Source organism: Salmo salar, chromosome 01, assembly GCF_965601325.2.
Source record: "Salmo salar chromosome 01, fSalSal1, whole genome shotgun sequence".
Lineage (NCBI taxonomy): Eukaryota > Metazoa > Chordata > Actinopteri > Salmoniformes > Salmonidae > Salmo > Salmo salar.
Window position 1 is genome coordinate 168,879,444 of NC_138291.1, and position 26,776 is coordinate 168,906,219.

Below are 26,776 nucleotides of genomic sequence, written 5' to 3' on the forward strand. Positions count from 1 at the left end.
ACCACGGGTATGACAAAACATGTATTTTTACTGCTCTGTTTACATTGGTAACAAGTTTACAATAGCAATAATGCACCTCTGAGGTTTGTGGTATATGGCCAATATACCATGGCTAAGGGTTGTATCCAGGCACTCCTCGTTGCGCCGTGTGTAAGAACAGCCCTTAGCTGAGGTATATTGGCCATATACCACACCTCCTTGTGCATTATTGCTTAACTAACTACATGATCCAATCCATTACTCACTTAATCAGTGGGCCTGGTACAGTGAACTGCCCTTCTGTGGACTATCAGACTGATAGTCATTGAGAGAGTTGTCAGACCTACTAGGCAGTATAGCACCCCATGGGCAGACCACAGCAGGACCATAATAGATGAATAAACCACTACCTTCCACAGACTCCCTACCTCTACAGATGCACAGACCACATTACTTCTGCGGACCCACAGACCCCCCCACCTCGACAGACTCCCCTGCCTCTACAGACCCACAGACCCCCTGCCTCTACAGACCCCCTGACTCTAGACCCAGACCACCCTACCTCTACAGAACCCCCTGCCTCTACAGACCCCCTGACTCTTGACCCAGACCACCCAACTCTACAGAACCCCCTTCCTCTATAGACCCAGACCCCCCAGCCACTACAGACCCACAGACCCCCCTGCCTCTACAGACTCAGACCCCCCAGCCTCTACAGACCCACAGACCCTCCTGCCTCTACAGACCCACAGCCTCTACAGGCCACCCTGCCCCTGTTAAAAAACAACATTTTGAGGCAGTGCTTGTTGTTTTTTTGCCATTGGCACTCACCCAAAGTATATAGTTTAATTGAATTACAAACAAAAATGATAGGGAAGATATAGAAAACCTTGCAGAGCATATCCAACTGACAATCTCTAGATTTTTTTTTACTATTGGAACCAAGACATAAAAAGAACTGATGTTGGAAAAAGATGGGGGGAAAGTTGGAGCATAACTAAGGAAATTAAAGTATGAGCTAATGTATTACACAAGAGACAAAATTCAGAAATTCTACAGCACGATGGCAGAGTCACGTCTTAACTGTAAAATGAATAATGACTCAATAATCCATGTTTTCTGGGATTACTATTAAGTCCGGAAGTTGTGGGCGGAGCTAGAAAGTTGGCTCTGCTTTTAATCCGTCTGTCTGCATATTTCAAGACATGGTATATGAGGGGTGTAGTGAGATACCCAATGGCTTGGAGGATTCTCTTTTCATCACACATCTTGAAAAAACATATACTAAAAACTTTGAAATCAATAAATCTGCCATCATTAACACAATGGAAAAATCAAATGATTTATTATTTGAATATTGAAAGTGCGTGGGCTACTGAGGGAAAAAACATGACGCCGTTTCAGGCCATGTGGTGGAAAGTGATGCAGTGCTGGAGATGGGGGTGTGTGCTAGTGGGTCTGGGCAGGTGGAATATAGTTGACGTTTGTATGATGTTGTCGTTTGTATGTGTATGTTTTGTATTGTTAATAAAATATATAATCGTACAAAAAAAATCTTGAATTCCAAACAAAATCTCTGTCGCCTAAGGGGGTGTCCTGTATGGCAGAGGTGGCCTTTAGGGGCGACTTCAAATGCTTCATTAATGCTTCCATCCTGCATAGCTGAATAAAGGACAGGATGAATGGATGACATTTACTAAATGAGTGGAGAGAGTTAAGTGGGGTTGTACCACAGGGATGTGTCTTGGGGCCGTTGCCACTCTATGGCTATAGACCTCGGTCTGTGTCCCACCCTGGTTTCCTTCCATTGACCTCTGAGACTGAGGGTTCCTATGGGGCCTAGAGCTTGGCCTGGTTGCAGGCCTCCCTCTGCTCTGCTCTCGGAGTGAAATGTCACTCAGGTCTGGTGACGAAGACCACAGAGAGGGGTCAATCCCACCATTTGAATGTTCCACGGAGGGAGAGAGACAGAGACCGAGAGAGAGAATCCCCACTGTCAGGGCGATAGGACAGAGAGATCCTGAAAAGCAGCTCTGCTCTCCAAAAGCCAGGCAGGGCCACCACCCCGTAGCGCTGCAAAGAGCAGCAACACAATGCCTGGCTCAGCACAGAAATAATTCCTGTGTTAGAGCCTGTGAGTCTGTGTGTGTGTGTACTGTATGTGTGTATGTCAGAGAGGCTGGGTGTGAGAGATTCTTTTAACCTTTGTGTGTCTTTGTCTGTCTGTGAATAGGTGTGTAAAAATAGTATTTCATACAGTGCGTGTGACCTTGCACGTCTGTCTACGTGTGTGTAAGTGCCTTTCTATAGCTCTCCTCCTCGTCTCCATGTGTATCTGTGTGTATGTATGTATGTCTGTTTGTGTCAGTGACAGAGTGCTCTACTCTCATGCAGTATTGAGTGGGTTCCAACCTAGACACCTCATCCTCTTTGCCCATGGCTCAACCCTCCAATCTCCTGTATCGGCTAGGGTTCAAACCTACCCCCAACGCTATCTTGGGCCATTTATCTTAATTCCGCCATTGAACAAAATGCTTCTGAGAAATGCAGTCGATGGCGTGTCATTGCAGAGGGGCCAAAGACAGAGGACTCCATTTGTTGTTGAGTGTTTTTTTCTCCTTCTGAAAATGTATTCAGTCTTTCTAAGCCCCACTGATCCCTCCCTCTCTCTGCGGCTCTCTGATGTGTGAGGGTGGTGAGAGTCCCGGTGGCTAACCCAAGGTTAAAGGAAACCTAAACTGGGTTTGAGCTCTCTGCTCTACGCCCACCATCGTGTAGATCAAACTTAGGCTACGTCTCTCGGCTCCCGCTGTACTAACATCATACTATTCTAAGAACAGGCTCACTATGTTCCTGAGATCCAGACTAAACCACTTGTTATCTACTGGTGACCTTCTGTAAAACAGATCCAGAACAGGTCAGTCTCGCAGTCAGAACCAAAACCAGTCCATCTCTGGAACTTCCACATCACCCCTGAATAACCGATTATTTGATCCATAATGTCGAATTTAAACCTCTGACCACAAACCATACCCAAACTTCTCACAGTCTCGTTAAAGCAGGATAATAGTCTGATTTATCAAATTCTGTGAGAACAGGCACTTTGAATATAGTTAGTGCTATCCGGGATCCTTGGGACGTCCTGACCCTAAACCCTAACCGTTGTAAACTTCAACGGTATGATATCAGAGTTAGGACTTTCCAAGGATTCCATTTAGACTTTTCCATTTGAATAATCAGAAAGTTCTTACAATACTACTTCCTTTGGGGGGTTAGAGGTTTAATTAGATGTTATTACCATAGTAACAGTATACAGTACTGTTATTGTTCTGAAACCGTGTCATACGGAATCCAATCCAACAGTTTGCACAATGTCCTCCTCCAATGGAGACTCAGTGCAGTCCTCCTCCAATGGAGACTCAGTGCAGTCCTCCTCCAATGGAGACTCAGTGCAGTCCTCCTCCAATAGAGACTCAGTGCAGTCCTCCTCCAATAGAGACTCAGTGCAGTCCTCCTCCAATAGAGACTCAGTGCAGTCCTCCTCCAATAGAGACTCAGTGCTGTCCTCCTCCAATAGAGACTCAGTGCTGTCCTCTTCCAATAGAGACTCAGTGCTGTCCTCCTCCAATAGAGACTCAGTGCTGTCCCGTTCTAAACATAGATGGATCTAACACAGAACTTGAGCACCGCTTGGTGGAAAAGAAAATAATGGCAGTGCTTTGCTTTTCATCAATCTTTTTTATGTCACTAAGAGTGTGTTGTCAAAGTGTGGCCCCTAGGTGTCCGCCAGTAGCTATTCTATTCTGGTTCTAGCAGAAGGGTGAAAACTGGAAACCTGACTGTACAATCTTTGATTCTACCAAAAATGGCGACAACCCATCATACCACCAGGTGATCACTAGAAGCGGAAAGGCCAAAGTAGGTTACATTGTCACTGTTTGGATTAAAGGTGGCTGTAGCATCATGTACCAGGACCAGGATTGCCTAACACTGAAATATAGTACCCGTAATGCTCTGTGGAAAATACCCTTATTAATACAGTGACCAACCCTTGAGTTGACTACCCTGATATATACTGCTCAAAAAAATAAAGGGAACACTAAAATAACACTTCCTAGATCTGAATGAATGAAATAATCTTATTAAATACTTTTTTCTTTACATAGTTGAATGTGCTGACAACAAAATCACACAAAAATAATCAATGAGAATCCAATTTATCAACCCATGGAGGTCTGGATTTGGAGTCACACTCAAAATTAAAGTGGAAAACCACACTACAGGCTGATCCAACTTTGATGTAATGTCCTTAAAACAATTCAAAATGAGGCTCAGTAGTGTGTGTGGCCTCCACATGCCTGTATGACCTCCCTACAACGCCTGGGCATGCTCCTGATGAGGTGGCGGATGGTCTCCTGAGTGTTCTCCTCCCAGACCTGGACTAAAGCATCCGCCAACTCCTGGACAGTCTGTGGTGCAACGTGGCGTTGGTGGATGGAGCGAGACATGGTGTCCCAGATGTGCTCAATTGGATTCAGGTCTGGGGAACGGGCGGGCCGGTCCATAGCATCAATGCCTTCCTCTTGCAGGAACTGCTGACACACTCCAGCCACATGAGGTCTAGCATTGTCTTGCATTAGGAGGAACCCAGGGCCAACCGCACCAGCATATGGTCTCACAAGGGTTCTGAGGATCTCATCTCGGTACCTAATGGCAGTCAGGCTACCTCTGGCGAGCACATGGAGGGCTGTGCGGCCCCCCAAAGAAATGCCACCCCACACCATGACTGATCCACCGCCAAACCGGTCATGCTGGAGGATGTTGCAGGCAGCAGAACGTTCTCCACGGCGTCTCCAGACTCTGTCACGTCTGTCACGTGCTCAGTGTGAACCTGCTTTCATCTGTGAAGAGCACAGGGCGGCAGTGGCGAATTTGCCAATCTCGGTGTTCTCTGGCAAATGCCAAACGTCCTGCACGGTGTTGGGCTGTAAGCACAACCCCCACCTGTGGACGTCGGGCCCTCATGGAGTCTGTTTCTGACCGTTTGAGCAGACACATGCACATTTGTGGCCTGCTGGAGGTCATTTTGCAGGGCTCTGGCAGTGCTTCTCCTGCTCCTCCTTGCACAAAGGCGGAGGTAGCGGTCCTGCTGCTGGGTTGTTGCCCTCCTACGGCCTCCTCCACGTCTCCTGATGTACTGGCCTGTCTCCTGGTAGCGCCTCCATGCTCTGGACACTACGCTGACAGACACAGCAAACCTTCTTGCCACAGCTCGCATTGATGTGCCATCCTGGATGAGCTGCACTACCTGAGCCACTTGTGTGGGTTGTAGACTCCGTCTCATGCTACCACTAGAGTGAAAACATTGCCAGCATTCAAAAGTGACCAAAACATCAGCCAGGAAGCTTAGGAACTGAGAAGTGGTCTGTGGTCCCCACCTGCAGAACCACTCCTTTATTGGGGGTGTCTTGCTAATTGCCTATAATTTCCACCTGTTGTCTATTCCATTTGCACAACAGCATGTGAAATGTATTGTCAATCAGTGTTGCTTCCTAAGTGGACAGTTTGATTTCACAGAAGTGTGATTGACTTGGAGTTACATTGTGTTGTTTAAGTGTTCCCTTTATTTTTTTGAGCAGTGTATATAAATATCCTCATTATCAATATTCTACTTCCTCTTTCCTCTCGTTCCTAATAAAGTCCCTGGGCAAAGTTCGTCATATCTACTACCCACCACACCACTTTACAAAGTACACTAACGTCTCTACATACAAAATCACATTGTGGGTGACACTATCAAACAAATCTTAACTGCAGCGAATGAACAACACTGTGGGTGACAATCAAAATAAGTAATGTGAACAATATTGAATGGAATGACTAATCAGTCAGGGATATGGAGTAAATAGCAGGAGCTTAGAGCTACGTAGAAGAAACTGGCAGAGGCATTGGCTGTGCTGTATGTTGAGGCACCCATAGGGAAGCAGCTAACTAGCAGACAATCATTCTGTCAATGAGCAGAGCGCTCTCCTGTCCTGACAGGATAGTCTCTGCTCAGGAACTCACTGTTCCGTTTTTCCTCTCTGGGATTTCACCATAACCCCTGAAAATGCATTCCAAACACAGTGTACACACACACACACACACACACACACACACACACACACACACACACTACCTACCTAAAGTCAGAAGGCAGACCTGCTGCCTGTGACTTAGTACACTCTTCTCACATTGCAAATATATCTGCTGCAATTACAATTGGCACCACACATTGATAGGACAATGTACTATAACTCAACAGTGATATACCAGAAATGCCGAAGATTTGAGAGAAAAGCTTGAGTCATGTCCATGTCAACCTCTCAGCTTGAGGTCCAAGATTCCACTCCATTCTTCTTCCCTGGCCCCTCAGGAGATCAGCGGGTGGGTACAGGATGACCCAGATAACTCAACACTGACAGGATGGAACGCAGATCCACTCTGCCAGTCATATAAATTATTCAGAACAAGAAGATAAGGGCATCCTCACACTGACTACTTCATAATATGCCAGACTGCTTTGTGAGTGCTTTAATGTATGCACTAAACCAGGATTATGTCCTTTAAGTAGGCATATGATTGTGTGTTAGGACCACCAGGGTTGACAGACACTGAGAAACCACATATAGTATATTTTATGATTTATAATACATAATACTTAGACTTTACAAAATATCCAGTAGAGGGCACTCTGACAACAGTTATATATACAGCCAAGGTTGACTTTCTAAAGATTTCAAATTAACCAAAATACAAATGTATACGCCTATTGTATTTGGTCGGAGTGTTGTTATATTGTATTGGTCAGCTCTGACCAGCCCAAAATGCTTCACAGATTGTTGCCACAGGGGGCACTTTCCACTGACATCCTTCTCGTTGAAAGAATGACGTAGCTAATTCCGTGCAGTTGTGCATCATGCCGAGGACGCGCGGGGTCAAGGCAGCGCTCCTGTGTTGGACTCTCCGCTCAGTTAAAATTGCTTGGAGACCGACAGAAACAGTTTCACAAATCGATGTGTGTGCCACAAATCTGGTCTCGTACCTGCAGCGAATTCATCTTACTGACACATGTGAGCAAAGAATACAGGAATAATCGAGGGAGACGCGTTGGTTTCTGGCTCGTTAAGTTGTTTTTTTTTTTACAGCGAGTGAAAATCACTGCTGGTTACGACATGTCGGGGAAAATAGAGAGTAAGCAAGGTAAGCAGCCCAGACGACTGGCCTCTCATCATACCCCTGCACAAAGTCAGGTACTGGTATATCACACATTGGGGATGGGTAGGCCCGGTTTGAGAGTCTCGTTCAGGGGTCTTCAAATGTTGTCCGGCACACATAGGACAAGCTTTTTGCTAGCCGTGCTTGTGTGCAGGAGATTGGTCTTCTGTCTTATCCAGTCGAACAAACGGGTGTTCCGTGCTAAAGATGTGAGTCGGGATAGCGGCGTAGAAAAGCTAGCTAGTTAGCCAACATTCCAGCTAGCCAGTGCGAACTCTTTTCCTTATCTTAAGCAGTAAGTTTATATTTGGCTAAGTAGTCGAAGTAATGACTGTAAACATTAGTTCTCAGCTTCATCAATTTACCCTTTCAGATGTTTCATACCTAAGGTTAGTTTAGCCCGTTGAAGAAAACGGTGGTAATCCGCTGCCTGGATGGATGATAAAAACATTGGGACCACACAGCTGGCAAGCGTGTCTCGTGTGGTAGCCAATTACCCTGCAAGCTGGCTCAGTAACTTTAGCGCTCAATTTAACCCACCAGCTGGAACTGGGGTTTCAATCAAATCGGAGTAATATCACACGCTCCCTGTGTTGTCAGATTGACTTTCCATTGTGAACGTGGCATATCTGCTTTGCAATTACATTTGTGGCAGCGGTGTCTGGCACACTATTGACGGTATATCCACATTGGGATGAAAACGTTAACAGTATGCAATATAAAGCATATCAATACACAAGGTGTTCAGTGCAATGGGATGTAAACAGATGGGGGTCTGACGCCACTTTTGAAACTATTTCCCTACTAGTATCCCACCCCTCCAGTTGTCTCCCGGTTTCACCTCTCAGCCTTGGGCGGTGATGCCTGCAGCTCACTGGGCGGAGGTGTGAGTGTTGTCCATGGAGCGAGTACTCCAAACAGACGTAAAGTTTCCGATTGTTGATCAATTAGTTGTTATGCCAGTAGCCATGGATTAGCTGAGCTGCCGTGATGTGCGCACACAGAGAGAGATATGACTTTAAAGGTAGCATTTTGTCCACAAATAAAGTATAGTCATTGTTTTCTGGCCTATGAGTGAATGCCGTAAGTGGGGGGCTGTCTGGCTGGTCTCTTGGGCTTTTGCTACCTGCTCGTGTTTACCGGGTCACCTGTTTGAGCCTCACTTTCTGTTCCACGTGTGCCCATCGATCCCAGACACTGTATGTCCGTCCCCCCCCCCCCCCCCCCCCCCAGGGGCAACAGACTATGATGGAAACGGGGACTAGGCCTGGCCCGTGCACCATGAAAACAATGGAGGCAGATGCACACCAGTGGCATAAGGACTGGGTGTGTAGCAGAGCTGGAGAAAACTAAGCGTATGTTTTGTTTGAGAGAGAATTTAAAGGAAGGGTTTATGTTGTGTGGGCTCTAAGGAGACTTCAGATAGCTCTGTCTCATGGTTAAGAGGAGATCATTTAACCAATTCCTTGACAGACAGGGCAATACTTGAACTGAAACAGATAGGAAGAGTGTGTGCTTACATATGACACTGGGGTAGTTTGATGTTTCCGTTTACATTTGAGTTCCCCCTTAGGCTAGGTAGGCTGTGTGCCTGATCTGCGTGCGTCTGTGCTTGTGTACATTTCTATCTAGCCTATTATTATTCCGACAGATTCGTTGTCACTGGTATTTGCACTGATGTCACAGGCCACATCAACACGCTCCGTTTTTGCCATGGTCACAGTGTTCTGCTGCTGCTGTCTCAGGCCCAGTGGGTAGAAACACCATCACCTGTTTGGAAATGTTCTGTGTTTTTGTCTGCTGAAGGCACTAGGGATGGCATCCAGAGGGTGGCTGTCCTGACTGCAACCCAATCTTACACACACCACCCCGTTCACTAGGAGGGCTTCAACAGTAACAAATACTGTGCCTCTGGTGTCGCCCAAAAGCTAACAACAGCCGGAAGCCAATCTCACATCCTAGTGTTTTCTTCCCACAGTGAGAAAATGAACTGGGTGGAGGAAGAATTAAGTGTGTGTGTGTTGTGTTCTACTTTTTTCTATTTCTTGTGTTTTTGTTGTACTCAACTTTTTTTTAATGCAGTACTACATTGTTGGCAAAGAGCGAGCAAGAAATGCATTGCACTGTACTGGTGCACGTGACAATAAAACTTGAAACTTGTCTTAGCACTCAGAAGAATTTAGGGTAAACTGATGAAGGAAAGGGGTCCTCAAGGCTGTTTTGAAGTGCTTTCGAATGAATGGGGATCCATTGTACAAGCTGTGTGTGTGTGACGGCTTGTTGATTTTTTCCTTTTTGCACCTGTAAATGTTTGTTGCTGTGACAGTTGTTCTCAAGGCTATATTTTTAGTTTTTTACTATCATCCCTGGGGTGGAGGGGAACAGTGAAATAGGCCAGCAAGGGATTTCAACATCCTTCACCGTATAAAGAGACTTGTAGTTTGGGTCCGGTTTGTCACAGACTAGGTGGGGGTGGTGAGCAGCATTGGGCCGGACCGTTCGTTTGACTCTATCTACGAGTGGGTTGTTTCAGGCTATTTCCCCCATAGAGACAGCTGATATGAGTGGGTAGTAGGACTGGGAATTGCCAGCGACTTCACCATACGATATTATCATGATACTTAGGTGCCAATATGATATGTACTGCGATTCGATAACGTGAGTTTATTGCGATTTGATGTTCCAAACATATTGCTCATATGTCTGCTGCATCCACCACTACCCCCACAGGCTTTATAATTAGCTCAGTGACTTCTTTCTGATTGGACAGAGCCAATGGAGTAGCCGGCCTCAGCGGAACATCAGTTCCTTATTTTAGCCACTCTGCCTGCCTTACCCCCCAGGTAGGTAGGTGTGTGTGCGTGTGCGTGCGTGCACGCCTTACAGGCCAGACCACAAGTCGTCTGGAGGAGCAGGTAGCGCAGCGACTGCTGACTGCATAAAAAAATCAATCACAGTTATTTTGCCTCTTTGCTGCACTATATAGACAGACACAGACAGTATTCTCCCATCTCTAGTGTTCTACAAACAAACGGGGTACAGAGTATCTGTTATTGTTATGACCAGAGTCATGTATTTTGAAGCTCTGGTTATGACTATAAGGTCTCTCACAGGGTTCATGTACATGTTGCTGACTAACAGAGTCCTCGGCTATAAGCCCTGGTGCTGCAATGTTGAGGTTTGGTGGAAATGAAGTATTTTTACTCACCCTTGGAATGAGACTTGCATTTACGCTATAGACCTACATGGGCTATAATTATGTGTTTAGGAGCGCACAAGTGTGTTGAGGGGGAGACCGAGAGGGTGGAGACTGGAGGCCTGGTGGGAATGGAGTTACCAACAAAGGTTGAGACAAACAAATGGATGGAGAGCGATGCAGAGCTGAATACTACATTGGAGGAAAGCAGTCTTTCTCCAACAGAACATTTTCATGACAAATGTTTTCTAGTAGCTATTGAAGGACACACTCACTGTTGCATTGCTGGCATCAGTTGTGGAGCCCTATAATAAATGTTTCCAGGAGTTACAACCATCTTCTCTTTATGGAACCACTCTTGTACAGAAACTTTTAGCACTGAAGTGACTTCTCAAAGGGGTTGTGCAACATCCAGCATCCACCCTTGTTCCAGTGACTTCCTGGTTCTCCGGGGTGTTCTGTCATCTGATGCAGCAGGGCATGTGATTTGATCACTTGTGTTTACATCATGGACCCGGTCCTTGCGACCCCTGTGGTCTAAATGTCAATCAATATTCAATCAAGCCTTCTCTGGACGTCACTGATACAGACGGTCATGGACTAGCTTACCTTGGTGATGATTGTCCTGACTTGTTTATTGAGAAACACTGCTGAAGGAGACGAGAGTACGTGACTGCGGACATATTTCTCAAGACTTTAACTAGATTATTCTTCAACCTCTTGTGATTGGAGGACACTTTTGATCCAGATCATCGTTAAGCCTGTTCTATTTTTGATATTTCCGCCCATGTTATGTGGTCTGAGTCAAGCAGAGTCATGGGACGCCAGTTCAGTGACTGATTAATATGACTGACAGTCATAGACAGAAGATTGGCCAATTCACATTCTAAATGAACTGTGGAGTTCATCACACAGCGGTGGCTTGACTGTAAACAACAGTTGTGAAATGATTTCTACTCTGTAAATTGGTTGGTGATCATCATCTAGCCTAGGTTGCCTACATTCCATTGAGGTGACTGCAAGCAGTGGTTGGACAGAACAAGCTCACAGTTGAATCAAACTGGACGACCTGGACCAAGTGTCTGATCAGAGGACTTCGGGTCTCCTGGATGGGAAACTTAAGCTGGAAGAGCCAAGGCTCTTCTGAAGATACAGAGTCCTCTTTACAGGGAGAACTAGATAAGGAACCGCCAGGTAAACCAACACACATGGTCGCATCAACAGGGATTGCTGTCATTTGACAACTACAGTGACGTGTATGGTTAAATTATGTTTCAGTTTCAAGAGTTTGGCGGTACTGAACACAAGATAAACTCACTGCACATTGATCTGGTACTGTATATAGCTTGATTCTGGTGTATTTTATTCCTTGTTTGACTATTTTTACATACTTTTTTTTTTAGAACTCTGCATTTTTGGGAAGGGCTCTTAAGCAAGCCTTTCATGGTAAATTCTACACCCGTTGTATTTGGCTCACGTGACAAATAAAACTAGATTTGATTTGAAACTCTGACTGACCGTGTTTCATATTGGAAGGTTTTTGCTATCTATATAAAATGGTTGTTGAATGGTTTTATTTTACCTGACAAGTGAGGCAGGTAGCCTAGCAGTTAAGAGCGTTGGGCCAGTAATATAAATGTCACTGGTTCGAATCCCCTAGCCGACTATGCAAAAAAAAAAAAAAATGTTACCTTGAGCGAGACACTTAATCCTAATTGCTCCTGTAAATTGCTTTGGAAAAGTTTCTGCTAAATGACTTAAATATAAAGCCAAATGAAAAATACTTCACCATTGCACCTCAGCAGGCCTATTTGTTCTTGCGCTAAATGTATCCATGCTTGCATTTGTTTTCTTTTTTGGGGATAGATGGACAAACCTGGCTCGTGTGTTATTTTCCTCTCAAAGACCAGCCTGTCAAAGCCATCCTGTTTTAGAGCTTTTATGTAAAGAAAAATAGAAGTGCTGGCAGGACTGAAGCGCTGGGGATATTCCTTCCTAGGTTTTTTGTGTAGTGTGGCTTTTGTGAAGGTGCTCATTTGCTGTGCTGAAGTCTAGGGTGGACCCAGCCAGCCAGAGGAGGCCACTAGCCACAGCTCTCTACAGCCTGCCCAGACTAGACTGCATGGGCCTAGGCTCTCAACCCTGAGTTGTCTCACTGTTTCACCCATCTGTACATCCACCAACTTCAGAAACTGTTTTTTGGTTTAAATTTTGCTTAGGCTATTCTAAAAAAATATAAACTGAAAACCATTGATTTTGCTTGTTCTTGGTCAGCTTTGTTTGGGGAGTCTCAAACTCTTAGTTGGTGGCCTTGTCCATCTGTGTCATGTGAAAAGTAGCAGCAACATTTACAATATTTAGCGCTAGCCACATTAGCCCTATTTATTTAGCTTCGTAATCACTTCCTCTTCGGCTCAGCCAGTTAGCAGTGTGTGAACCGAGAGACCCAGGTGTGCTGCTAGGCTTGCGTGGAGAGAAGAGAGGCTCCATGATTGAGGTGGTTGAGTCCATCGTGTAATTACATAGCACAGAGTGGCGTAATGCCATGTTTTGAAAACGCGCCATCGAGCCTAATGAAACTTTGCTGCTCCGTTTAACCTGGCAGGTGGTAAAGAGTGTCTGAGGACCCCAGTTTGTTTGTTTGTGTGTGTGTGTGCCCATCATGGCCTGTGCAGTCACCTCAGCTGTGGTGATGAGGCTAATTGGGGCTCAGCAGTGTGTGAGTAATAGTCTGTGTCTGACAGACTGGTGGGTGATCTGAAAACCCGCTAGCTAGTACAGTAGTTTGACAGTCACTATAGGCCTCACGGCAACCAAAGCTGAGCCACACAGCAGTACAGGTGGGTCCCTGCCTGCAAATATCTTGGCAGCAAGTGCTGATATAGGTGCATAACCACTAATTCACTTTGTGCTTTTTGCTCAGGAAATGTTACCATTTCTATCACTTTTGACCTTCACCACTCTGTCTTTGGATAATCAGTCATTTACTTGGTTTGGGTCCACATTGAGTGCGCACATACTCTGACTGTACATAACATGAGTTGAGTTGCACCCCCCTTTGCCCTCAGAACAGCCTCAATTCGCCGGGGCCTTGGAATCTACAACGTAGGGCTGGGCGACATGGCAGATATATAGATATCGTAATAATTCATTTTTTTCAATCGATAAAGATAATTATCACAATATTAATCAAATAATGTTTAAAAGGTGCATATCTGCTTCAAACTCAAGAATGCCTGAACAAACTGGTTAGAGCGTTGGGCCAGTAACCGAAAGGTTGCTAGATCGAATCCCCGAGCTGACAAGGTAAAAATGTGTCATTCTACCCCTGAACAAGGCCGTCATTGTAAATAAGAAGTTGTTCTTAACTGACTTGCCTAGTTAAATAAAGGTTACATTTTTTTTAAATGATGTGAGCTACACATAAAATTATACTTGAAGGAAAATTGTTCCATGTTTGCGGCCAGGGAGCACGTACCTGGGGTCAATGAAATTGATAAGCCTCTTGAAACCTTCCTTTTTGACTGTGCTAATTGGTAGCATGTCCTTAGCAATGCAATGCATATTAGCATTTGTGACGTCTTTTCGATGTTTGCTTGTCAGTGTTTGCTTGTCATAAGCGCTGTCAGTGTTGACTGCTTTGGGCAAACATCCCTAGATTGGCAGGTGCTTGAGGGGCGTTTATCAATACCGTGGCTCAAACTTCCAGCATGTTCCAAAGAGTGATTTTGCTTCAGATGTTGAAAAAGGTGTGTCGTATTACCAGACTTCGTAGCCACCTGTCTACGGCACAATTTGCACCGAACATTGCTCTGCTCTTTGTCAGACTTCAAAAAGCCAAACCACTTCCAAATTACTGAAACAGTTGAACCCTTTTTATCAATAATTTCTTCGTTGGAAGCTGCTCTTTCTCCATGCCTATCACTGCCACTGTTTTGGCCTACATCCCTCATTTTTCGTGGTTAACAGTGGCTACTCCATCACTCGAGGTGCTAAGTGGTTTTTAGTGAGCGTATACTTCTCCACGTGCATTTTGTCACTTCTCAGCACGTTCCTGCTGCGTCAGAGGTGAAATGGACTGCTGTACCTAATTATTCTATATCGACATTATCGAAAATGAATCTAAACGTTTTTATATGGTTATTGAGGGAAGTAATTACCTCTAATTATTGATATTGATTTATCGCCCAGCCCTACTACGTGCCAAGCGTTCCACAGCAATGTTGACTCCAATGCTTCCCACAGTTGGCTGGAAGTCCTTTGGGTGGTGGACCACTCTTGATACACACGGGAAACTGTTGAGCAGGAAAAACCCAGCAGCGTTGCAGTTCTGACACAAACTGGTGCGCCTACTACCACACCCCGTTCAGAGGCATTTCAATATTTTGTCTTGCCCATTCATCTTCCAAATGGCACACATACACTCCATGTCTCACTCCATGTCTGAATGCTTTAAAATCCTTCTTTTAACCTGTCTCCTCCCCTTCATCTCCTGATGTGGTTTGACTTTGTTGTTGTCATTTATCCAGAGAGACTTACAGGAGCAGTTAGGGTTAAGCGTCTTGCTCAACGGCACATCGACAGATTGTTCACCTAGTCGGTTCGGCGATTCGAACTAGCAACCTTTCGATTACTTTCCCAGCGCTCTTAACCACTAGGCTACATGCCGCCCTGTATTGATTTAACAAGTGACATCGATAAGGGTTCATAGCTTTCACCTGGATTCACTTGGTCTGTCTGTCATGGAAAGAGCAGGTGTTCATAATGTTTCGTACACTGAGTGTACGTGCCTTTGTTGTCCTGCAGCAGACCCGCCACCAGGATAAAGTGACTAAAAGCTCTGCATGCTTCCCATTCGGAACAGTTCATGCGTATATTATGATGACGTTTTTGTTCATTTTGGTCTTTGGCAAGAGTTTTTTTTCTCCGCTGTTCATGAACACTATGTTTTTTCTCGAGGCAACGTGAAGTTGTGTAGCCAAAGTCTACGCCCCTATGTCAGTCATTGGTCAACAGTAGGGATTATTCAATGAAGTGTTTGTTGACATTCAATGATGGACGACTCGTTTTATGCACATTTTTTTCACTTGAGAAATACTGCACCAAATACTATTTTAGTTAGATGTAAAATCTCCTTGGTAAAAATTAGTTGTCTTAGATTTATTCTGACTATTTTGAAGAAGTGTATACTGACTACGGCATCTCAAGATGGACAAAGTAATATTGCCGCCTTTTCTCAAGCAAAGGTCTTTTAAGGGAGTATGTGAGCGCACTCGTTCGTCTAGGCGCCAGCCGAACCGAAAGCATGCGGAGGTAAGGGGGCAATTGAATTTAGGGAGGGAGTAAAGCTATTGCTGAGGTTCTTGCGTTGGAATTATTGAATTCTGATTAAATCACGCAATACCACAATAAACAAGGTTAAAATGTTGAGACTCCGGGGTCATTGGTTACTGAATAGCAGTTTGGCTTAGAATACCGACACAACTGTGAATGCGAACGAATTAATGTGAACAGAACAAAACAGAGCTACCAAATAGTAGGCCAAGTCAAAAAAATCTCAGCTCGATAAAGGCATGACACAATCTATATTTAGGCTAGTTACATTAACAGTAAACGTAAGGTGAATGGAGATGTAGTCTACAGCCTACTACAGTGAGATGGAGCCTACTACAGTGAGATGGAGCCTAAGCGCAAACCAGATGGTGTATCGCTGCAAAATCCTGTGGTAGCCAGGCTGGTTAAGTGTGCCTTGAACTCTAAATAAATCAGACAGTGTCACCAGCAAAGCACCCCCACACAATCACACCTCCTCCTCCATGCTTCATGGTGGGAACCACACATGCAGAGATCATCCGTTCACCTACTCTGTGTCTCACAAAGACATGGCGGTTAGAACCAAACATCTCAAATTTGGACTCATCAGATCAAAGGATGGATTTCCACCGGTCTAATGTCCATTGCTCGTGTTTCTTGGCCCAAGCAAGTCTCTTGTTCTTATTGGTGTCCTTTAGTAGTGGTTTCTTTGCAGCAATTTGACCAAGAAGGCCTGATTCATGCAGTCTCTTCTGTACAGCTGCAATCTGAGGTGCAGTTAACTCTAATGAATATATCATCTGCAGCAGAGGTAACTCTGGGTCTTTCCTGTTGCAGTCCTCATGAGAGCCAGTTTTCTCATAGCGCTTGATGGTTTTTGTTACTGCACTTGAAAAAACTTTCAAAGTTCTTGAAATGTTCCAGATTGACTGGCTGTCATGTCTTAAAGTAATGATGGACTGTCGTTTCTCTGCTTATTTGAGCTGTTCTTGCCATAATATGGGCTTGGTCTTTTACCAAATATAAGTTGCTAACACAACTGATTGTCTGAAATGCATTTAGAAGGAAAGAAATTCCACAAATTAACTTTTAACAAGGCACACCTGTTAATTGAAATGCATTCCAGGTGACTACCTCATGAAGCTGGTTGACAGAATGCCCAGAGTGTGCAAAGCTGTCATCAAGGCAAAGGGTGGCTGTTTTGAAGATTGCCAAATATAAAACATATTTTTTTGTTTAACACTTTTTTGGTTTCGACATGATTCAATATGTGTTATTTCATAGTTTTGATGTCTTCACTGTTACTCTAGAAAATAGTAAAAATAAAGAGAACTCTTTTAATGAATAGGTGTGTCCAAACTTTTGGCTGGTACTGTGTGTGTGTGTTTTATTTATATATGTGTGTATATGTTATGTTATGGAAGAGAAGCTAAGTCCTAGCCCCAGAGAGCGGGAGATATGCTGCCTGCATGATATGACACTGCCATTAATTTCTTTATACCTGTCAGATAAGCTTCTGCATCTGCTATACAGATATAAGTGTAAAACAGTCTTCCATGCCTCAAGTTCAACTGTCAGAGTAAGTTGGAGTGCCTGTGAGCACTACCTTCATCAGGAATGCAAACTAGTCACCTTTCGGCGAAATTCGCCGTTTTGAATCCAAAATGGGTGACCTACATGATTTGTGTAGATTCGATGAGAAAAGTTTGAGAGGGGGGCTTTGGATCACTACTGGCTCTAATCGAACGAGTGATGCGCATTTGTTGCAATACTGGCTGTATCCAAGGCTCAGCTAATCGTTTACATAACAACAGAATGCAGCACACGACTGAGGAGAGAAGAGACAACCAATTTGCTATTTACAGCATCAGTGCGTGCTCTGGAACGACAGCAGAAAGTGCAAAGTCAGTTTGCCAGTTACAGCAGCGCGTCCCCTGAACGATAACAAAGAGGTAGGTGAGAAGCCTGACCACGGAGACGGGAGAGAAGGCCATGAAGCGTACTTCATGAGCTGTAACCAAAAAACAACTGACATTTTAGAAAGTTTAGGTGAGGGAGAAAGTGTGGTGGAACAAGTTGTTAGCATTATTAAGTATCTTGCTAGCTGGATTGAATTCTCCGTTAGTTAGCCAGAGAAATGTTGAGCAACATTAGCCAACTTAACCGATCAAATAATTGAGGCTAATAAAGTAAAAAAAATACAAATAATAATCTGATGTTAATAACCTAACGTTAGTAACCTAACCAATTCGCTATAGTATTAACGTAAACTCACTCACTTTTGTACATCGCCTTGGTCCGTACAGTTGACCTTATTTTAGCGCCCCAAAAACGTAATACTTCCAGATCAACTGTAATGTCAATACCATTGTAAAGCACAATTTCTTCCCTTTCCAGCGGAACTAATGCGTGATAGTGAGAAGGAGAGATGTCGTGTGGGAAAACTGCTTTTTTTTCACTCCATCTGTCCAACTTATCGCCTCTAAAATGTAAATAAAACACTATAAAGAGTTTATGTAATGTATCATTACATACCTATTTGAAGGTTTGTGTAGAATTTGAATCGGGTTTTTAGGGCGGTGCTAAAGTGATCTTCAGAAGTAAACATTGTCTTTTGAAAGTCATGATCGCTTGCAGTAACAACGCAAAAAATGACTAGGTATCCCCCCCTTACCCCCGTCACTGTCCATTTCTTGTTTTTAAACGATGAGAGAAGTGCTACACCTGGTGGAGAGAGATTGTAAGACAGAAATAGTTGCTTTATGCATGCTGTTACGGCATGACACGTCACGATGTAACTGAGGGTCAGTTTTTTTCAACTTTTCTCCAATACTATAGTGCCATTACCATGTCAATCAACGCTTGAATAGAAACGTAGTTCACACCCCAGATGTTGAAGTCAACACAGTCGCTACAGTCACATTCGTTTTCTTTGCAGCCTGGTTTGAATGTCGCGGTTGGAATGGGGTGAGTTCACGTTAACTGGTATACGACTCCTTGCCATTCCTCAAGTTATAACGCGTTAGTTGCTTTCTGGAACCTGACAATCTGTGTGAAATGTTAACTAGCTAACAAACTTAACTACTATTTCTGAACTAATGTTTTACATTTACATTTAAGACATTTAGCAGACGCTCTTATCAAGAGCGACTTACAAATTGGTGCATTCACCTTATAATATCCAGTGGAACAACCACTTTACAATAGTGCATCTAAATCTTTTAAGGGGGGGGGGGGGGGGTTAGAAGGATTACTTTATCTTATCCCAGGTATTACTTAAAGAGGTGGGGTTTCAGGTGTCTCCGGAAGGTGGTGATTGACTCCGCTGTCCTGGCGTCGTGAGGGAGCTTGTTCCACCATTGGGGTGCCAGAGCAGCGAACAGTTTTGACTGGGCTGAGCGGGAACTGTGCTTCCTCAGAGGTAGGGAGGCGAGCAGGCCAGAGGTGGATGAACGCAGTGCCCTTGTTTGGGTGTAGGGCCTGATCAGAGCCTGAAGGTACGGAGGTGCCGTTCCCCTCACAGCTCCGTAGGCAAGCACCATGGTCTTGTAGCGGATGCGAGCTTCAACTGGAAGCCAGTGGAGAGAGCGGAGGAGCGGGGTGACGTGAGAGAACTTGGGAAGGTTGAACACCAGACGGGCTGCGGCGTTCTGGATGAGTTGTAGGGGTTTAGTGGCACAGGCAGGGAGCCCAGCCAACAGCGAGTTGCAGTAATCCAGGCGGGAGATGACAAGTGCCTGGATTAGGACCTGCGCCGCTTCCTGTGTGAGGCAGGGTCGTACTCTGCGAATGTTGTGGAGCATGAACCTACAGGATCGGGTCACCGCCTTGATGTTAGTGGAGAACGACAGGGTGTTGTCCAGGGTCACGCCGAGGCTCTTAGCACTCTGGTAGGAGGACACAAGGGAGTTGTCAACCGTGATGGCGAGATCATGGAACGGGCAGTCCTTCCCCGGGAGGAAGAGCAGCTCCGTCTTGCCGAGGTTCAGCTTGAGGTGGTGATCTGTCATCCACACAGATATGTCTGCCAGACATGCAGAGATGCGATTCGCCACCTGGTTGTCAGAAGGGGGAAAGGAGAAGATTAATTGTGTGTCGTCTGCATAGCAATGATAGGAGAGACCATGTGAGGATATGACAGAGCCAAGAGACTTGGTGTATAGCGAGAATAGGAGAGGGCCTAGAACAGAGCCCTGCGGGACACCAGTGGTGAGAGCACGTGGTGCGGAGACAGATTCTCGCCACGCCACCTGGTAGGAGCGACCTGTCAGGTAGGACGCAATCCAAGCGTGGGCCGCGCCGGAGATGCCAAGCTCGGAGAGGGTGGAGAGGAGGATCTGATGGTTCACAGTATCAAAGGCAGCAGATAGGTCTAGAAGGATGAGAGCAGAGGAGAGAGGGTTAGCTTTAGCAGTGCGGAGAGCCTCCGTGACACAGAGAAGAGCAGTCTCAGTTGAATGCCCAGTCTTGAAACCTGACTGATTAGGATCAAGAAGGTCATTCTGAGAGAGATAGCAAGAGAGCTGGCCAAGGATGGCACATTCAAGAGTTTTGGAGAGAAAAGAAAGAAGGGATACTGGTCTGTAGTTGTTGACATCGGAGGGATCGAGTGTAGGTTTTTTCAGAAGGGGTGCAACTCTCGCTCTCTTGAAGACGGAAGGGACGTAGCCAGCGGTCAAGGATGAGTTGATGAGCGAGGTGAGGTAGGGGAGAAGGTCTCCGGAAATGGTCCGGAGAAGAGAGGAGGGGATAGGGTCAAGTGGGCAGGTTGTTGGGCGGCCGGCCGTCACAAGACGCGAGATTTCATCTGGAGAGAGAGGGGAGAAAGAGGTCAAAGCACAGGGTAGGGCAGTGTGAGCAGGGCCAGCGGTGTCGTTTGACTTAGCAAACGAGGATCGGATGTCGTCAACCTTCTTTTCAAAATGGTTGACGAAGTCATCCGCAGAGAGGGAGGAGGGGGAGGAGGATTCAGGAGGGAGGAGAAGGTAGCAAAGAGCTTCCTAGGGTTAGAGGCAGATGCTTGGAATTTAGAGTGGTAGAAAGTGGCTTTAGCAGCAGAGACAGAAGAGGAGAATGTAGAGAGGAGGGAGTGAAAGGATGCCAGGTCCACAGGGAGGCGAGTTTTCCTCCATTTCCGCTCGGCTGCCCGGAGCCCTGTTCTGTGTGCTCGCAGTGAGTCGTCGAGCCACGGAGCAGGAGGGGAGGACCGAGCCGGCCTGGAGGATAGGGGACAGAGAAAATCAAAGGATGCAGAGAGGGAGGAGAGGAGGGTTGAGGAGGCAGAATCAGGAGATGGGTTGGAGAAGGTTTGAGCAGAGGGAAGAGATGATAGGATGGAAGAGGCGAGAGTAGCGGGAGAGAGAGAGCGAAGGTTGGGACGGCGCAATACCATCCGAGTAGGGGCAGAGTGAGAAGTGTTGGATGAGAGCGAGAGGGAAAAGGATACAAGGTAGTGGTCAGAGACTTGGAGGGGAGTTGAGATTAGTGGAAGAACAGCATCTAGTAAAGATGAGGTCAAGCGTATTGCCTGCCTTGTGAGTAAGGGGGGAAGGTGAGAGGGTGAGGTCAAAAGAGGAGAGGAGTGGAAAGATGGAGGCAGAGAGGAATGAGTCAAAGGTAGACGTGGGGAGGTTAAAGTCACCCAGAACTGTGAGAGGTGAGCCATCCTCGGGAAAGGAACTTATCAAGGCGTCAAGCTCATTGATGAACTCTCCAAGGGAACCTGGAGGGCGATAAATGATAAGGATGTTAAGCTTGAAAGGGCTGGTAACTGTGACAGCATGGAATTCAAATGAGGAGATAGACAGATGGGTCAGGGGAGAAAGAGAGAATGTCCACTTGGGAGAAATGAGGATTCCAGTGCCACCACCCCGCTGGCTCGATGCTCTAGGGGTATGCGAGAACACGTGGGCAGACGAGGAGAGAGCAGTAGGAGTAGTAGTGTTATCTGTGTTAATCCATGTTTCCGTCAGCGCCAGGAAGTCTAGGGACTGGAGGGTAGCATACAGTATGTGGTTAATTTTCAGAACGAGAGAATTAGGTGAAAATGAGGCGTTGCTTGTTAAACAAGTGGATTCAGGGATCAAGTGTAGCTGGAGCTGGGCCTGGCTTATGCTGGATGCCACTGTAGAGGTGAAAGGAACACCACACACTTTCCCTGTTTCTCACTTTTTCAATACAGTGGATAAAAGGGGTATGCCAGGTGTACTCTCTGCCTGAAAGAGATCAATTATGCCAACAAAGGGTATCATGCTCCGCTGCTGGCACATTATAGAACAGATGTCCACAGGCAGAAAGTGTGCAGTGTAGCCCAAAGATATTGCTTTTGTTGTGTTGAAATTGACAGTAACACTTGTGTGAGTGAGGGGCATTATTATATTTTTTTACTCAGTGAATGCTATTTTTGCACATATGTAGCCTTGTTCACTTGATCGATGTCTACTATAGTGGCCACTATTATAGCATGCCTGTTTTTCATTCTATTTCTGCTTTAAGATGGGTTTTTTCTCCCAAGTGCTGTGTGTGTGTTTGTGTGTGTGGGTGGTCACAAGCGTTCTATTATAATGGCTCTCATGGCTAACTGCTATATTAGTGTATTATCAAGACTTGAGTGTCATTTGCAGTAAAGTCTAGGCAACAAATAACATTGGATTGCTTTATTTACATTTTATATTGATATTTATTTTACAGCGGGCCTACTGATATTTATTTTACAACGGGCCTACTGATATTTATTTTACAGCGGGACTACTGATATTTATTTTACAACGGGCCTACTGATATTTATTTTACAACGGGCCTACTGATATTTATTTTACAACGGGACTACTGATATTTATTTTACAACGGGACTACTGATATTTATTTTACAACGGGACTACTGATATTTATTTTACAACGGGACTACTGATATTTATTTTACAGCGGGCCTACTGATATTTATTTTACAACGGGACTACTGATATTTATTTTACAGCGGGACTACTGATATTTATTTTACAGCGGGACTACTGATATTTATTTTACAGCGGGACTACTGATATTTATTTTACAGCGGGACTACTGATATTTATTTTACAACGGGACTACTGATATTTATTTTACAACGGGACTACTTATAACCATTTTTACAACGGGCCTAAGTCCTAGCCCCAGAGAGACATAGCACTGGCTTAGGCTGACTATGGGATGGGACGAGGCATGTGGGGACGAGGCGTGTGGAGAATGTGGAACTTCAGGGCTCCCTGTTTAGGCATGTCAGAGGAGGGGGTGTGAAAAGGGGTATTCCTTCCTCCACTAATCCATTTCCGAACCAAGTTGAAATAGGAAGCAGAGAAGGGTGTGTGAACTCTCTCCCTCCTCTCTTCCCTTCCCAACCCCACGGCAGCCCTGTGCCCGCTCACCAATCCCTAAGACACCTGTGTCACACAGTATGACACACAACCACGCACACACCTAGTCATCCCATCAGACAGTGCGGAGGTTGGTTGCTTTTAGCCCCTCTAGGCAGTGTGTGGGCTTTCTGCTTGAGTACATCAGGCTTAGCCTGACCCACTTCCTCATGTCCTCTTCCTCTCCTGTTGCAACAGGCCGTCTGGAGGCTAGACCACAGCAGGGATCTCTCCTGGCCAGTCCTGCCCACTCAGAACATCTCATATGTGGAAGGATTCCTGGCTGATGCCCCCTATCTCTCCATAGTCCTCATCTCTCTCAGCACTTAGAGTGTGAGCTGAATGAACAGAGGAGGATTGTATAGGGAGCGAGGGAGAGAAAGAAATAGGCTAGTAGTACTCTCTTCTCTCCAGTGTGCTAAAGGTCATTTACTCATATCATCATCAGTGCTTGCTCACACTTAAGCAGCGCTGAAGTACTTGGCTGATCTGGGGCTGTATGTGCTTTGAGTGTCTCTATCTGAAGAGCTTTAGAGGCTGCCGCTCTCGCTCGCTCTCCACCACTAAACAACAGTGGTTCACGTCATACAGAGCTGCTACTGCCATAGGGCCTAGTGTTTATCTCCCTGGATCAGATGGTATATGTATCTCTGCTCTTAGCTACTGTTAGATCTACTGACAGTATTTATATCAATACAGAAAAGGCCCTAAAGTCCATAAACAAGAGGAAAGATGGCTAAAAAAGTGGCACCATTTCAGAATAAGAGACAAGAAGGACGGGGTCATCACATTTTTCACCTCTCATTCATTTTCCTGCCATGTAGCTGACGTATGGACACTTCTATCTGTAGCTGACGTATGGACACTTCTATCTGTAGCTGACGTATGGACACTTCTATCTGTAGCTGACGTATGGACACTTCTATCTGTAGCTGACGTATGGACATTTCTGTCAGTCTGTAGCTGACGTATGGACACTTCTATCTGTAGCTGACGTATGGACATTTCTGTCAGTCTGTAGCTGACGTATGGACATTTCTGTCAGTCTGTAGCTGACGTATGGACACTTCTGTCAGTCTGTAGCTGACGTACGGACATTTCTGTCAGTCTGTAGCTGACGTACGGACACTTCTGTCAGCCTGTAGCTGACGTACGGACACTTCTGTCAGTCTGTAGCTGACGTACGGACACTTCTGTCAGTCTGTAGCTGACGTACGGACACTTCTGTCAGTCTGTAGCTGACGTACGGACACTTCTGTCAGTCTGTAGCTGACGTACGGACACTTCTGTCAGTCTGTAGCTGACGTACGGAACGGACATTTCTGTTCGCTTGAATTTCATGTTCTGGTTCACTTTTTTAGGACAATGTAAACTCAAAGCTCTCAAGGTTTGATTGTCATTATTCCTGCACCACACACTAGACTACTGCAACACCATTTCCCCTGCCATAAACCCTCACATTGGTGCCACAAAAGAGAAGAAGAAAAAAAATTGGGTATTGATTAGCGATTGTCAAGGACGCACAGACATTTTTAGTTCAGATTATTTGTTTGCAGTATATGTGATCTATATACAGTACCAGTCAAAAGTTTGGACCCACCTACTCATTCAATGGTTTTTCTTTATTTTTACTTTTAATGAAGTTATCCTCTGCAGCAGAGGTAACTCTGGGTCTTCCTTTCCTGTGGCTGTCCTCATAAGAGCCAGTTTCATCATAGTACTTGATGGTTTTTACGACTGCACTTGAAGAAATTTTCAAAGTCATTGACATTTTCCTGGTTGACTGACCTTCATGTCTTAAAGTAATGATGGACTGTCATTTCTCTTTGCTTATTTGAGCTGTTCTTGCCATAATATGGGCTATCTTCTGTATACCACCCCTACATGTCACAACACAACTGATTGGCTCAAACACATTAAGAAAATAAATTCCACAAATTAACTTTTAACAAAGCACACCTGTTAATTGACTTGTTAAACACTTTTTTGGTTACTACATGATTCCATATGTGTTATTTCATAGTTTTGATGTCTTCACTATTATTCTACAATGTAGAAAATAGTAAAAATAAAGAAAAACCCTTGAATGAGTAGGTGTGTCCAAAGGTTTGACTGGTACTGTATATGTGATCTATAGGCTAAGAGCTTCATAAACTCTCTCTCTCTCTCTCTCTCTCTCTCTCTCTCTCTCTCTCTCTCTCTCTCTCTCTCTCTCTCTCTCTCTCTCTCTCTCCTCTCTCTCTCTCTCTCTCTCTCTCTGAAACACAAAGCAGGGCCGGCGGCCAAAATACATGCAGAAAAATGCACCAAACTACAGTAACAGTACACAGAAGGTCACTTGAAGTGTGTGCATTGTGAGCTTGGCGATCCTAGGTTAGTCAGCATGTTGTGAAGCCAGGTAGAGAGGATGGGAGGGAGCCGGCGGGGGGAGGGGCAGGAAATAGTGGCAGTGACCTGGCTGGCGTCAGGGGGGAAGGAACAGGAGGGGTACCCAGGCTGGAATGACACACAACCAGGCCCCACACGCACACACACATGTACATCCAGCTAGAACGGTAGAAAACGTGACCACGTGACAGGGTTTAGGCCTAATCATATCCTTGCCTATGGCTCTGTGGACATCATGGCGTGAAGGAGTTTAGGCCTACATGTATGTAATGTATGGTCTGTCTGTCTGAGAGAGTGTGCTTGTTGTGTTTATGCTAGCATTTGGGTCACAGACTCAATAGTAAAAGCTCTCTGCAAAGGTTTGTGACTGCAGTCCAGTTGGTTCATTCTTTCTTGTATTTTAGTCTTTCTGTTGAGTCAGGATGAATAGCCTCATGAATAGCCTAGATAGGTAGGTGTGTGTGTGTGTGTGTGTGTGTGTGTACAGGACAATTGAATGACCCAGCACCCGTGCTGTCCCCATGGACACCCATACTGCCTCACTTAGCTGGTGGCGTGCCAAGTGTTCCCATAAACGAATACGCCCCTCCATCCCTACTGTCCACGCCCCCCCATCCCTACTGTCCACGCCCCCCCATCCCTACTGTCCACGCCCCCCCCATCCCTACTGTCCACGCCCCCCCATCCTTACTGTCCACGCCCCCCCCATCCCTACTGTCCACGCCCCCAACCATCCCTACTGTCCACGCCCCCCCCATCCCTACTGTCCACGCCCCCCCCATCCCTACTGTCCACGCCCCCCCCATCCCTACTGTCCACGCCCCCCCCCATCCCTACTGTCCACGCCCCCCCCATCCCTACTGTCCACGCCCCCCCCCATCCCTACTGTCCACGCCCCCCCCCCATCCCTACTGTCCACGCCCCCCCCATCCCTACTGTCCACGCCCCCCCCATCCCTACTGTCCACGCCCCCCCCCCCATCCCTACTGTCCACGCCCCCCCCCCCCATCCCTACTGTCCACGCCCCCCCCCCCCCATCCCTACTGTCCACGCCCCCCCCCCCCCCCATCCCTACTGTCCACGCCCCCCCCATCCCTACTGTCCACGCCCCCCCCATCCCTACTGTCCACGCCCCCCCCATCCCTACTGTCCACGCCCCCCCCATCCCTACTGTCCATGATAAGACCTCAACCCAGATCTGATCATCCATATCAATAGATGGATGAACATTCAAGAGAACACAAAGACCCTC

At 45.8% G+C, this 26,776-nt stretch overlaps 1 protein-coding gene across 3 annotated transcripts in view; it reads left to right on the forward strand.

Moving 5' to 3' along the window:
• Window positions 1–6,711: 6,711 nt before the first annotated feature.
• rapgef1b (Rap guanine nucleotide exchange factor (GEF) 1b) overlaps window positions 6,712–26,776 on the forward strand; it is a 93,479-nt gene continuing 73,414 nt past the window's right edge. Inside the window, exon 1 of one of the 3 annotated variants that reach the window (XM_045693053.2) lies at window positions 6,712–7,221. In XM_045693053.2, the coding sequence (XP_045549009.2) occupies window positions 7,035–7,221 (187 nt within the window). In that variant the 5' untranslated portion in view covers window positions 6,712–7,034. The remainder of the gene's footprint in view (window positions 7,222–26,776) is intronic. The other 2 variants (XM_014141709.3, XM_045693050.2) reach the window with 2 other exon arrangements.